This window comes from Pseudorca crassidens, chromosome 19 (genome assembly GCF_039906515.1).
Source record: "Pseudorca crassidens isolate mPseCra1 chromosome 19, mPseCra1.hap1, whole genome shotgun sequence".
Classification (NCBI taxonomy): Eukaryota; Metazoa; Chordata; class Mammalia; order Artiodactyla; family Delphinidae; genus Pseudorca; species Pseudorca crassidens.
This window is the reverse complement of record NC_090314.1, coordinates 45,447,581-45,461,361: the sequence shown is the minus strand read 5'-3', so window position 1 is coordinate 45,461,361 and position 13,781 is coordinate 45,447,581. Positions and strand designations below refer to the sequence as shown.

The 13,781-nt window shown below is 47.1% G+C and overlaps 1 protein-coding gene across 5 annotated transcripts in view; it reads left to right on the top strand.

Annotated features, from left to right (window-relative positions):
- EZH1 (enhancer of zeste 1 polycomb repressive complex 2 subunit) overlaps positions 1-13,781 on the top strand; it is a 31,948-nt gene that overhangs the window by 15,741 nt on the left and 2,426 nt on the right. For all 5 annotated transcript variants that reach the window (XM_067715142.1, XM_067715143.1, XM_067715139.1 and 2 more), the window contains 14 exons: positions 1,472-1,648; positions 2,749-2,851; positions 3,309-3,472; positions 3,857-3,948; positions 6,159-6,339; positions 6,586-6,782; positions 8,540-8,631; positions 9,551-9,591; positions 10,072-10,197; positions 11,211-11,389; positions 11,882-11,977; positions 12,387-12,468; positions 12,930-13,010; positions 13,427-13,511. In XM_067715142.1, coding sequence (XP_067571243.1) covers positions 1,472-1,648; positions 2,749-2,851; positions 3,309-3,472; positions 3,857-3,948; positions 6,159-6,339; positions 6,586-6,782; positions 8,540-8,631; positions 9,551-9,591; positions 10,072-10,197; positions 11,211-11,389; positions 11,882-11,977; positions 12,387-12,468; positions 12,930-13,010; positions 13,427-13,511 — 1,696 coding nt within the window. The remainder of the gene's footprint in view (positions 1-1,471; positions 1,649-2,748; positions 2,852-3,308; positions 3,473-3,856; positions 3,949-6,158; positions 6,340-6,585; positions 6,783-8,539; positions 8,632-9,550; positions 9,592-10,071; positions 10,198-11,210; positions 11,390-11,881; positions 11,978-12,386; positions 12,469-12,929; positions 13,011-13,426; positions 13,512-13,781) is intronic.

Sequence of the window (13,781 nt, the reverse complement as noted above, 5' to 3'; positions counted from 1 at the left end):
GATGGGACATAAAAGTAATCAGTGGCTAGAGAGAAAGTTTAGTGAACAAATAAGTTTGATCTTAGGAGTTTTCCATAAATCCATCCAAGGCTGTTTTGTTCTTTGTTTCCCTTACTGTGAGACTGGCAATGAGTATAACCTCTCTCCTTAGATCCAGATACCCCCTGGATCTCCCAGAAGTTGGTTAGAATATTCTGACTTTCCTAAAAGTCAGAATTACCAAACCAAAAGTCAAAGTTACCAAACCAAACTTGGGTCTGCTTGTCCGCATGTAGTAAAGCCAATCTTCTGACACCAGGTTGGGGTGAAGGAAAGTACGGCATTTATTGTAGGGTGCCAAGCAAGGAGAAAAGACAGGCCATGCCCAAAGGACCGGAACTCCCTGATGGCTTTCACAGAAGGGGTTTTAAAGGCAATGTGAGGAAGGGGCCGCAGGGCGCACGATCAGCTGGTGCCCAATGCTTGGATTGGTTGGCATCAGGGTGAAATTTCAAGCATCATCAACTTTCTGGTTTCAACCAGTCTAGGGTCTGCATACTTGTGGTCAGCAGTTTTCCTCTGGTGGGGGTCTGCGTTTTGTAAGACAACTTAGGAACATGTGTCAGGCCTGTACCTATATCTTTCGGGGAACTGGGACTACAGTGGTTCTCCTACGTTGTAGGTTTATAGTCTAAACTGTTACCAGTTTCCTGGCCCAACAGCTATTCTTTGTTTCTGCATCTTCACATTTCCTAATCGTTACCTCTTGAGCCAGTCTTTTGGTGACTCAGGGAAGACCTGGGAGACTAAAGCAAAAGCCTTTTACTTCAAAGGACAGGGACACAGTGGCTTGTATACGATTTCAAAGGCAAGTCATTTGTATTTAGTTGTAGTTCTAGAAAAGGCGTTAGTGTGTACGAAGGGGAGATAGGGAGAGACTCTCCATGGACTCGCAAACCAATAGCCTCACCTGATCTTTTGACAATTGTGGGTGCTGCTGTGATGCTGTTGAAATGCATTATTTATACACAGTGCCCCCTAGTGTTCAGAGGCTTTATCCTAAGTTGTAGTATAACCCCATATATTGATAGTATGATTTTTTAAACAAGTATGCTGTCTTTTGATTCAGAGAAGTCACTACTGACCCATCAGCAGCAAAACCAAGTACATTTTCATTTTATCATCTTCCTCTGTCCCATTTGTATTGTTGGAACACTTTTGTGATATTTTGGACCATAAATACAGGTTGATATTACTGAGGAAGTGAAGACCCCAGTAAAAAGAAAGCCCATAACTGGATTTCCCACTCTAGCCAGCTGAACTGTTGCAGTTGTATGAGCCAATCCAATTATTGTAATTCCCTGGTTGTCCACATAAAAATGTACATATATTATCTATCTGGGTCTCAGGAGTGAACACAGGAAAATCTTCCTAGGAGGACTAATGGACTATAAAATGACCACTGCTCATCCATCTAAATCTTATATTTCAGAGATGATTCCCGGGTCTGTCCTGATTAGTGATGCTGTTTTCTTGGAGTTGGTAGATGCTCTGAATCAATACTCCGATGAGGAGGAAGAAGGGCACAACGACACCTCAGATGGAAAGCAAGATGACAGCAAAGAGGATCTGCCAGTAACAAGAAAGAGAAAACGACATGCTATTGAAGGTGAATAGCGCGACTTCCCAATTCCACCATGAAAGTGACAGTGAGAGGGAGGAAGGCAAAAACAGAAGTTTATTGCTTATTAAAGGCTGTTGGTGCTTCTCATTGGTCCACTTAAAAGGAAAATGTGCTCACTGACTAATGGTTTAAGATAGCTGTGATCTAGCTGAAGAAGAAAGTAGGAGAACTTAGACAGTAATCATTGTGCATTTCTAATTATAAAAATAGTGTCTTTGGAAAATACGGAAAATTATAAAGAAGAAAATAAAATTACCCTGTTGTGCTGCTGCCTAGAAATAACCAGTATTAATATTTCCTTCTAGACTTAAAAAATGTATATATATAAATATACATATGTACACCTAAAATGGGTACAATATTATATATCAATTATACCTCAATTTTTTTAAAGTACATATGTAAATTAACATACACATGTGGTGTATGAAATTGGTGTCATGCCACATATGTGTGTATACCCATACATAATTTTATACCCCTTATTTATTTAATCTCATACATCATGAGCATTTTCCCATGTTAGTCAATATTTAATTATTTAATTAATTTCACATTTAGTTATACTTTATGTTACCTAATTATACTATATGTCTAGACACATAGTGTCTCTCTCTTGTTATAACGAAGTTATAGTATCTATCTTGTTCTTCAGCATCAATATCATGGTGGGGTCCTTCTGCACTCAGGTCTCTCCATAAAAACTTCTGTCTTCGCCTCCAGATTCTGTCTGGGACTGTGGATTTTTTCTTTTGGCCACACCACACAGCTTGTGGGATATTAGTTCCCCGACCAGGCCCTCGGCAGTGAAAGCTCAGAGTCCTAACCACTAGAGCGCCAGGGAATTCCCCTGGACTGTGGATTTTGTTGTTAACATGTAGATGAATCTGATTTCCTTATTTACCGGTGGCCTATTAGATAGGTCCAGGTAGCACTGACCTTCTTTATGTATTCCTAAACCGTCAATGGTTAGGTTAACAGAGCAGCTCTAATCAAAATGCCGTGACAAAAGGAGAAACGATCGAATAGCTTTGTTTGCATATTCTGATTATGGCACTCAGGAACTTTTTGTCTTTCTAATTCAGGCAACAAAAAGAGTTCCAAGAAACAGTTCCCAAATGACATGATCTTCAGTGCGATTGCCTCAATGTTCCCTGAAAATGGTGTCCCAGATGACATGAAGGAGAGGTAGGGAAAGCTGCCCCCTGCAGGCAGAGCACCGGGGGGCGGGGGGGGGGAAACTTTCATACAAGCTTGTTTTGGTTAATAAAAAGCCCCATTTCTGGTAAGTGCATTATGATTGGCCTACACTTCTGATTATCTCTGAATGCCCATTCCCATCTTAAGGGACATCGTTTGCTGGCTTTTAAGTAAGTCTGGGCAGAGAAGTTTAAAGATTTTGCCACTTTTCTGGAGAGTTACTCCAGCACCATATTTATCAAATCTTTGCCTCCCTTTACTTTCAGACACACGCCGAGCCCAGCATAATTACAGTGGTGAACCCACTTGGTTATACATCAAGACCTATAAAAAAAAGGCCCATTCTCCCTTGGCAGACCATTCGCGATGACTGTCACTACTCAGTGTGCATTTTCTCAGTGCAAACATTCCCTTGGAAGGAACTCACCTCTCTTTTCTTAACTAGGTATCGAGAGCTCACAGAGATGTCAGACCCCAATGCACTGCCCCCTCAGTGCACACCCAACATCGATGGCCCCAATGCTAAGTCCGTGCAGCGGGAGCAGTCCCTGCACTCCTTCCACACGCTCTTCTGCCGGCGCTGCTTTAAATACGACTGCTTCCTTCACCGTGAGTGGGGTGACCCTGAAATGCTCTCCTGTTTTCCATCCCCAGCCACCATTTCCTTCTCTTTATTTCAGTTTATCCGATAGAGTTCCCGGCTTCTGATCTGATGATGGTTTTACAAAGGGCCCATTCTATTTTCTCTTGTTCAGTTATAGTGCAGTGTGCTTTGCATGGTCAGGACAGAATAACCAGCAACACAGTTGTCCCCGAGTACCCCCTAGCTTTGGAAGAAGTGTGTTGATGTCAGAAATGATTTGGTTTTGTGCACCTTGACGATAGCTGTTTATATTTAAATTCTCCTGCAGTAGCTCCCTAATTCAATTTTGTTCCTCCCCCTCCTGTCAAGTGGATGAACCATTGGCAACAGGACAGTTTTGTGTTTTCCAGCTTTTCATGCCACCCCTAATGTATATAAACGCAAGAACAAAGAAATCAAGATTGAGCCAGAACCATGTGGCACAGACTGCTTCCTTTTGCTGGTACGTTTTTAAGCTGTTCTGCCATCGTTAAACTTTGTTGAAAACTGAGCAGGAAATGGTCCTTGGGCTTTCTACCCCAGGAAACACAAACCAAGTGAGCTGGTACGTAGCACCCTGGGGGTCACACAGTACAGATGAAACATGGCTTCTGCTCTTAAGGAGCTCCCAGTTACTGCAGCAGTAGGACTGTGAAGTTAGTCTTGTGGAGCGAGGTTTGAAGAACATTGAAGGCCTTCTCGCTCTAAATATCAGCTACTCAGATTTCAGAGTCTGAAACTGTGTTGTTTGAACTGGAGCTGTATGTGTGTGTGAGACACCATTTTCTTTGCTGTCTCCCTTTAAATGCATATAAATGTAGGAGGAATAACACGTGAAGGTGCTGATGTCTTATGTGAGTTAATCAACCAGATGGACCCTTCCCCGATGGACAGACCTCATGCAGCGGCATAAAGTCTCCTGCATTCATGTGGGGAGGCGGTACACTGAGAGCTCGAAGGGAATAGGTTCAGTTGGACTTGCCAAAGACACAGTTCTGCTTTCTACACAACAGGGTGAGCTTAGGTAAAGAATAAAATACCTTGATAAAATTTCTGCTACCAATTAAAATGAGGTTATACAGCCAAGTGCCTCTGGGACCATCTTTAGTGGGATAATAGAAGGAAGATGGTAGAGCATTTCACTGGATAAAAATCTGGAAAATGTGCCATATGGTAAAGCAAAAGAATAAATAGACTTTGATTTATTTTTTCCGTAATATGTATTAACGCTTTCCTACGTGTCAAGCAGTAGGCTGGCCCTTAACATATATTATCTTATTTTCATGCTTATAACAACATCTTGAGGTGGAGAAACTATAGGTTATAAAAGTTACATATTTTGCCTCAAGATTGTTACTATGTCAGTGGTGTGGCAGTGAGGAAACTCAAGCTCTGGTCTAACTCCACAGTCCATGCTTTTTTGTTTTTAACACCATGTTATGTCAACATAGCAGCATTTATATAACTCAGAAGGACATTGCCCTCTCCACAGTAGTTTTCCTGGAATCTTGTGTATGTCACATCGTAGCATAGGCCCTTAATATCAGATTCAATTAAATTCAAAACTTCTCTCTTGGAATTTCTTTTAGGGCCTTCTGAATATCCTTAGTAATGGTAAACCTTTATCCTTTACTTGTAGATTTAGTTTTCAGAAACAGCTAGAAATCTTTGGAAACCAAGTCTGGTGAGAAGATAGATGATCAAGCTGAATGATGTTATTTGGTCTTTAAAAAAAAACAAAACTAAACCCCACAATAAACGTAGCTATAAAGTAACAAAACAGTATTCTTCCAAGTTTAAAATACTGACTTGGAGGGAAGTTCCAAAATTAAGTAGGAATATTATACAAATTCAGGGATTATACATTTTCTTATTGAAACAGAGACCGTGTGGTTAAATGTAAGGAAGAGTGAGGCCTGGAGACCAAGAGCCCTGATTCTTGTACCTACTCTGGAATACTAACTACATGCTCTCAGCAGGTCCCTTCCCCTCTCTGAACCTCATTTTCTTTCTTTCTTTTCTTTTTTTTTTTTGGCTGCTTTGGGTCTTTGTTGCTGCGCGCGGGCTTTTCTCTAGTTGCAGCGAGCGGGGGCTACTCTTCTTCGCTGCAGTGCCCGAGCTTCTCATTGCGGTGGCTTCCCTTGTTGCAGAGCATGGGCTCGGCACGGGCTTCAGTATTTGCGGCACGTGGGCTCAATAGTTGTGGTGCATGGGCTTAGTTGCTCCGCGGCATGTGAGATCTTCCCGGACCAGGGATCGAACCCGTATCCCCTGCGTTGGCAGGCGGATTCTCAGCCACTGCACCACCAGGGAAGTCCCTGAACCTCATTTTCTCATCTACAGGAGAATATGTTCTCAAATTCCAGACAGCTAGCATGCAAATGAACGTAAGATACAACTCACCAGACAGTTGAAGGTGCATAGATGCATTGATTATATCTTTCTAAAGATTATTTTATAGGGCAGCTGTTTTGTGAAGAGGTATAAGTTTGTAAGCTTTAGAATGTTAAGAGACTATCATGTGGTCATACTTATGTGGTACAGAGAAAAGAAAGAAAAAGAAAAGGCATCGTTGTAAGTAAGCCCAGATATTGAAGATAGTTTGTGATGACGGGAACAACGTGGTGGCTCTGGGCCTGGTTCTGTTTCCTAACTGTGACATGGCCATTGCAGGAAGGAGCAAAGGAGTATGCCATGCTCCACAACCCTCGCTCCAAGTGCTCCGGGCGTCGCCGGCGAAGGCACCACGTGGTCAGTGCTTCCTGTTCCAACACTTCAGCCTCTGCTGTGGCTGAGACCAAAGAAGGGGACAGTGACAGGGACACTGGCAATGACTGGGCCTCCAGTTCTTCAGGTACAGTGAACAGAAAATGATCTCTTCTTTCCACACAAGGTAAACCCAGGATCATTGCCTAACACCTAACATCACTACCATAAAATTGTTCATTCTTTCCACATGTTCACCTGTAAGCAGTAAGGACAGGGAACATTTTTGTTTCTAACGATTCTGCCTTTAGAATGAAGTACTGAGTCTGTGGCGCACCACTGCTGACAACTGCACTCCACCTTCTTCTGTTTCTCTTATTTCTTCCTTTCTTAGAGGCTAACTCTCGCTGTCAGACCCCCACGAAACAGAAGGCTAGTCCGGCCCCACCTCAGCTCTGTGTAGTGGAAGCACCCTCGGAGCCTGTGGAGTGGACCGGGGCTGAAGAATCTCTTTTTCGAGTCTTTCACGGCACCTACTTCAACAACTTCTGTTCAATAGCCAGGCTTCTGGGGACTAAGACGTGCAAACAGGTACTGTCTGAAAGGAACAAGAACAAGGTGCTACTCTGGTGGCCCTTTTGCCTTTTTTTTTTTGGCTGCCTTGGGTCTTCGTTGCTGCGTGCGGACTTTCTCTTGTTGTGGTGCGCGGGCTTCTCACTGCGGTAGCTTCTCTTGTTGCGGAGCATGGGCTCTCGGCGTGCGGGCTTCAGTAGTTGTGGCGTGTGGGCTCAGCGGTTTGTGGCTCATGGGCTCTAGAGCACAGGCTCAGTAGTTGCGGCGCACGGTCTTAGTTGCTCTGCGGCATGTGGGATCTTCCTGGACCAGGGATCGAAACTGTGTCCCCTGCATTGGCAAGTGGATTCTTAACCACTGCGACACCAGGGAAGTCCCCTTTTTGCCATTTTGTAAGGCTGCCTGTCTGGACAAAAGCTTTCTAAGGCTCAGTCCTTCATGAGCCTGTGCTTCTGGGCCATGAGGTGGGTGCCCCAAACATGGGGCCTCCTGCGAATGCCAGGCCTAGCAAGGTTTGGGGATCTGCTCTCCTTGCTGAATTCTTATTTCTGTCTCTAGCCACTCTCTACCTCTTCTGGATGTTTCTACCCTCTTCAGCTTTTTTTTTTTTTTGGTTCCTGCCTTTCTTTCTAAATGTGGACCCATTTCCTAGAAGGGACTCCTGGGTCTTTCTGGGGATCTTCTTATCTTGCATTTCCACTGCTGCTCCTGCTTCTGTAGCTGCAGCTGCCACTGCCCCCACCCCACCCCACCCATCAGTCTTCTCAGTTGCTGTATTCTTCAAATGTGGAATCATCAGATTTTCTAAATAGGACCCCTGAGAGCTGGGCCTGGAACTTGCCCATCTCACTCAGATCATCTGTAGAATCGCAATCTGATAGCAGCTGCTGATACTCTGGAGGCAGGAAAAGCCTGCGCTGAGAAGACAGACTGAAGCACAGGGACAGGGAGTCAGGTGTTAGGGCCAAACTGTCCAAAGAGAGAGGAACGCCAGAGCTTGAGCCCTGCTCGCGTAGCGCCCTACCTTCTGAAAGTGTCTCTGTGACGTGTTCTTCATGCTCCCTCTACTTAGAACAAGTAGAACCGTGAGCTGAAGCGCCGTTTGCTTTCATTTTGGAGCTCACATCTATTTCCCCAAGGCGCAGGTTTTCTTGACCTAAAAATCTGCAGAAATGTGTGCAAAACCATTTTTGTGTGTATTTTCCCGAGAAGAAGATTCATAGTTTTCACGGAATCTCAAGAGGGCCTATAACCAAAAAGGAGAAGAAAAAGCGGAAAACGAACGCTCTAAGGGAAGCAGCACGTTGAACGGGAACCAGCCTTCCTGAAATGCTGTCCTACTGAAATAGTCAAGGCTCTGACATCTTTACGCCAACAGAGGGAGCTAGTGCTTAGCCGGGTGGTACCTCTGGTCACGTCAGACTCAGTCACACAAGGTACACGGTGCTGCCCTTCCTAAGAAGAGGCAGATACTGTTGGTAAGAATCGGCCCACTCAGGGCTTGGTAGGCAGAGCAGTAGATGAAAGCTACTGACCGGGAAAACTGTACCTGTACTCAGTATTTCTCCTTCTCGAATCAGGATAAACACTTAAGAATTAACTTCAGAGCCAGTAACCCAGTGTCCCAGGGCCACTCTATCTCTCCCTACTGAAGATGCTCAGGCATCGGCCTGTGAGCTCTCCAGAACTCTCCCAAGCCCAGCACCTGGCTGGGTCACTTATCTGACCACTCAGCTCAAGGAGAAGTGACAGGTCCTGTTGGATTTCTCTTCCAGGTCTTCCAGTTCGCAGTCAAAGAATCACTTATCCTGAAGCTGCCAACAGATGAGCTCATGAACCCCTCACAGAAGAAGAAGAGAAAGCACAGGCAAGGGTCGGACAGAGGGCTTTCTATGGCCGGGCTGTCCCTGTGCTCTGACCTCCCCTAGGACTTCCCTGCTGCCTCCCTCTTCAGCCACTGCCCATCGGTTCAGCATCACCCAGCGGGGGGCCAGCCTTCTCAGTGCTCCCTGTGGGTCTGTGCCTTGGACCAGCCCTTCCCTTGTCCCTCGATGCTGTGGACCATGAAATAACTGGTTTTCCGTCTAAGCTCCCGGCCAGTAGGACGTGAGCTAGCCTCGTGGCTCCACTCCGCCATTTATTCTCACTGGGCTGTTAGTTACCACTGTGCCCACTTCTCAGCTCTGACCAGAGTTTTTTTTTGTCTTTGGTTTTTTTGTTTTTGGCATTTGTGTTGTTTTTCTAAGTTGCATAACAACACTGCCTTCTAGCTAGTCTTTGCTTAGGGTTGGAAGTCTTTTTTTGTCTTTTGGTTTTGTGTGTGTGTCCGACACTCTGTCTGGCTTTATTCCCCAAGGAACTGACACCAGTTCTAGATGTAGAAGGAAATCCCTGTGTCTTCTCCCCTTCAACCTCCCCGTCCTGAAATGCCCCCACATCTCCACCTCCCCAAAGAGAGGGAGGGCAGGGGAGAGGAGACGGGGAGAAATGATAGCATTTTAATAGACGTAGAGGGTTGGGTTTTGTTTTGCATCTGGTTTTTGTTCTTTTACGTATGTTTGTTTATTGAGAGGGGTGTTGTTCACGTCTAAATCCTGAGGCATAGGCCTGCTGCAGGTAGGATGGACTCCAGCTTCCATGGACCAACGTCCAGGCCTCCTGTGAAGGGATTTGGGGAGGATCCCCAGTCATCAGACAGCAGTCCCTCAGAGCAGGTCATGTTATCACTTACCCGAATCTGCAGAGTTCCCCAGGGCCATGACCCTGAGCTGTACCATCTCTTGCAGGCTGTGGGCTGCTCACTGCAGGAAAATTCAGCTGAAGAAAGGTAAGTTCCACCAGGGTGATCCGCTCAGGTTGCAGCCTGTGGCCGCCCCTCCCGCTGCCCCACCCATGGCTGCACTTGTTGACCCGGCACGGCCTCCGCACACATTGCAGGTCCCCCTGCAGCAGCTGAGAACAGCTCAGCCCCTCACTGCAGCCGAGAAGACCTCTTCGGAGGTAGAGTCACAGGCCTGTGGTCTCTGACTTTCATCATGGGCCATTTGCCAGGATTTAGGCTTCGTTTAGTGTTTAAAATAGCTGCCCTGTGATTGGACCATTTCCACACTCTCCCCACAAAGCAAATCACACCACTGTAGCTTATGAACCATCACCTGTGATTGCTTCTCACTTCAGGTGCTAAATGTGTGTCCAAGGTTATGATCAGAACAAGCCTCCTTTGAATGGGGGCAACTGGACCCTTGGGAGGGAGGGCAGCTTGGGAGTGTGGGCACAGCAGTGTCCTGTCTGTTCTTTTCTCTCCTAGATAACTCCTCCACCCAAGTGTACAACTACCAGCCCTGTGACCACCCAGACCGGCCCTGTGACAGCACCTGCCCCTGCATCATGACTCAGAATTTCTGTGAGAAGTTCTGCCAGTGCAACCCTGACTGTAAGAGTTCTCCGTTTGCTGCAGTAGTCGGCCTCAGCATCCTAGGTTTCCCTCCACTCCGGCCCCCACCCCCCAGGCCCTTTGCTGCTTACGGGCCTTGTCATATTCTCCTTGCTGTGTTTGAAGCATTCTCCAGGGAAAACAAGATACTTAAGATCTGGAAGAACCATTTTTTTAAAACCCTGATGTGTATGATTTTAAAAGCAACAATTACACAGAAATCAGCTGCTTTTCCAGCTTCACCTTTCAGGGCAGCATTAAGAAACAGGGGAATCTTTTTCCTTAAAGTGCAAAAACACAGCCTCCCTATCCAGGATATTGTTTTACAATGTATACAGGTTACAATTCTGTGTGTGTCTGTTTTAGTCTCATATCTGGAGTTTTAGCATCAGGTCAGTCTGGATGTCAGCAGAGCGTGGAACAGAGGCTCAGAGTGCTTCTCTCTCACGTCTCATCCCCGCGTGCCCTCCTCCACTCAAGGCTGAGCAGTATGAAGGCAGCCCCCAGAGCTTGCAGACCTTGGTGCCCAGGCAGTTGTGCTGGAAGCACCTCCTAACCCAGAGCAGATATCCATCTTAACCACAGTGGAGGGATGGGTGTTCATGCTGGGAGGAGTGGAGGAGGATGATAGAACGGATGCATTCTGAAAATGATTCTTGTTTTGGTAGTGAGGATTTACCAGCGAAAAGCACTGATTTCTTCTTCTCTGGGGCACTCTCCACCTCCCTTCCAAATTCTACTAACAAAGCAGGGGAGAGCATTGTTAGGGAATCTCTAGGAAACACATCTCCAGAGTCAAAGCTGCTTTTCTGACTTTCAGGCAGGAATGTTGGTAGGCACTCCATTTTCTCTGAAAAACACTTGAGTATGTGATTATTGGGAAGGCAGCTTCTCTCCTCTGTTGCCACATACCCTTGAACCCATAACATGGACTTCCCTGCTGTCCCTTGAGTCAAACCCGAGCCCCAGCACTAGGCGGCTTCTCTCTCTACCCTCGCCTGCACCCTGCACAGGTCAGAATCGCTTTCCCGGCTGTCGCTGCAAGACCCAGTGCAACACCAAGCAGTGCCCGTGCTACCTGGCGGTGCGAGAGTGCGACCCCGACCTGTGTCTCACCTGTGGGGCCTCGGAGCACTGGGACTGCAAGGTGGTCTCCTGTAAGAACTGCAGCATCCAGCGTGGCCTCAAGAAGGTGAGGGCTTTTCCCAGGACTCGGGGCCAGATGGAGTGGGAAGGACCGACGGTCCGAGTGGCCCCTTTCTACTGGTTCCTTAGGCAGTTTGTCCACCAGTGTCGGTAAATCCTAACAGACACACGCTTTCTGAGTTAATCAAGTGTTTGGTCCCCTTGAGGGATTAGAAAAATGATCCCCTGACCTGGCCAGGCTGAGAGGAGCAGAGAGGAGGGCCATGTCGTTGACATTGTCTGTTTTTACTGGACACCCACAGTGAGTTCCATGGGCTCAGGCCCAGGAGGTCCCCAGGGCTAGAGGAAGGGGTGTCATATCTCCTTTCACCACCTCCCACCGGAACACAATGGCTTAGAGCCTTTTCTGTTTTCAGATCCTCTTACAGTTACTAGCTCTTTCCACCCTGCTCCCCGCAGCACACATGCACGTCCAGCACGCATCCCCCACTGGCTCGCACACGCCCTGTAGTCTGAGGTTTGACTCCCTCTTCCCCAGCACCTGCTGCTGGCCCCCTCAGATGTGGCCGGATGGGGTACCTTCATTAAGGAGTCTGTGCAGAAGAACGAATTCATTTCTGAATACTGTGGTGAGGTGAGTGCTATCGGTTTGGCCCACATTCTTATCTGGGGAGATACTGATGAGAAACCCTGATTTTCTGTGGGCCAGACTTCTGTGAATTAATCTCTAAATAACTCAGCTGAGTTCTCATGTGGCCTCTCGGGGGATGCCACAGAACGGTTTGCAGTCCTGAAACCAACCACTCTTTCTTGGGCTTTTTGGCAAGTCAGGCTACTCAAGGGGTGCGGGCAGGAGACTCTGTCAGCCTTAGTGCTGGTCAGCCTGGGTGGGTGGGGATTGGGAGGAAAGAAGCCGAGCTGTCCGTCCGACGATTCTCATCATGGTCCTCAATAAGCCCCCTCCCAGCCCTTTCTAGAGGCGGGGTGCGGTGCCCTGAACAGACAGCCACATCCCCCTGTTTGTTCCTTGTCTGTCTCTGCAGCTCATCTCTCAGGATGAGGCTGATCGACGAGGGAAGGTCTATGACAAGTACATGTCCAGCTTCCTCTTCAACCTCAACAACGGTAGGGAGGCTCTCTCGCATCCCCAGGTGGTCTCGGGCAGGTCTCGCTACCACATTCCCCTGGTCGTAGTACAGGTTCAGGTCAGCTCTGAGTCTTCCAGCAGATGCTCAGAGCACAGCGGTGAAACTGAACTCAGAGACTCCATGAGCCATAGTTCACTGGCTTTGGGAGAACCTCCATTTCCGGGTTGTGTTTGTATTCAGAGCACCGAGCACTTACACCTCAGAAATCTCCCTCCCCAGTAGATGGGAGGGGAGGTATGTGCTTCCAGCAAGAAGAGGGGCACCCACGGGGAGCGCTTCCACACGAGGCTGGTTTCTAGCTCCTGTGGGTGTGCTGGCTTCAGAGGCCCCCCTGCATTGTATTGTTTCTGTTACAGTTGAGTTGATTTCAGACTCAGGCTCAGGAAGCTGTAGAGTTGCCTGGTGAGCTCATGGTCTTCCTTGGTTTACTTTATACAGATTTTGTAGTGGACGCTACCCGGAAAGGAAACAAAATTCGATTTGCAAACCATTCAGTGAACCCCAACTGTTACGCCAAAGGTGAGCTCCCGGTAACCTGGGAGGTGGGGTGGGAGGTGGATGCTTCATTTACTATGATTTCTATCCATTATTCAGGTTTTTTCGCAGCTGAGTTATTTCTGTGTCCAAAGATAACCATGATTCACGTCTGGTATCATTTTGAGCCTCTCTTTCTCAGTTTTTCAATCTGCTTTTTTCACTGGATACACTATAAACATTTTCCCCAAAACATGAGTCTTTTAAAGATAATTCTTTCCCCCATCACTGGCCAGAATAACAGATCTAAAAGCAGAGAGACAACTACCTTCATTGAGTACTTTCTAACTCCACTTCATGTATGTTTCCACTGGGAATTTGGAGAAAATCAGCCCAGTCTCACTGCTGACTGTTGACTTGGAGTTAAGTAGAAATCTAGCCTTGGGTTTATCCTGTTTCAGTGGTCATGGTGAATGGGGATCATCGGATTGGGATCTTCGCCAAGAGGGCGATTCAGGCTGGTGAAGAGCTCTTCTTCGATTACAGGTGAGGCAGCCAGGAGTAGTCCTGGGGAAGTGACCGTAGAGGTATAAGGCGTGGCTGTTGAAACTGATTTGGGGGCTTAAGGTGAGCGATACGGATGAAGGAGAAGATCTCATGGTGGGCAAGGCTTTTTCTTTGTTCTGATCTCTGATGCCTCGCCTCAGAAGCGGGAGCCTTGTAAGCTGCTGGTAGGGAGTGGGAGGGGAAGTGAAACGGGAGGGGACTCCTTATTTTCAATCCCAAAAGCCTTGCTAGTAACCTGGTTCCTCCTCC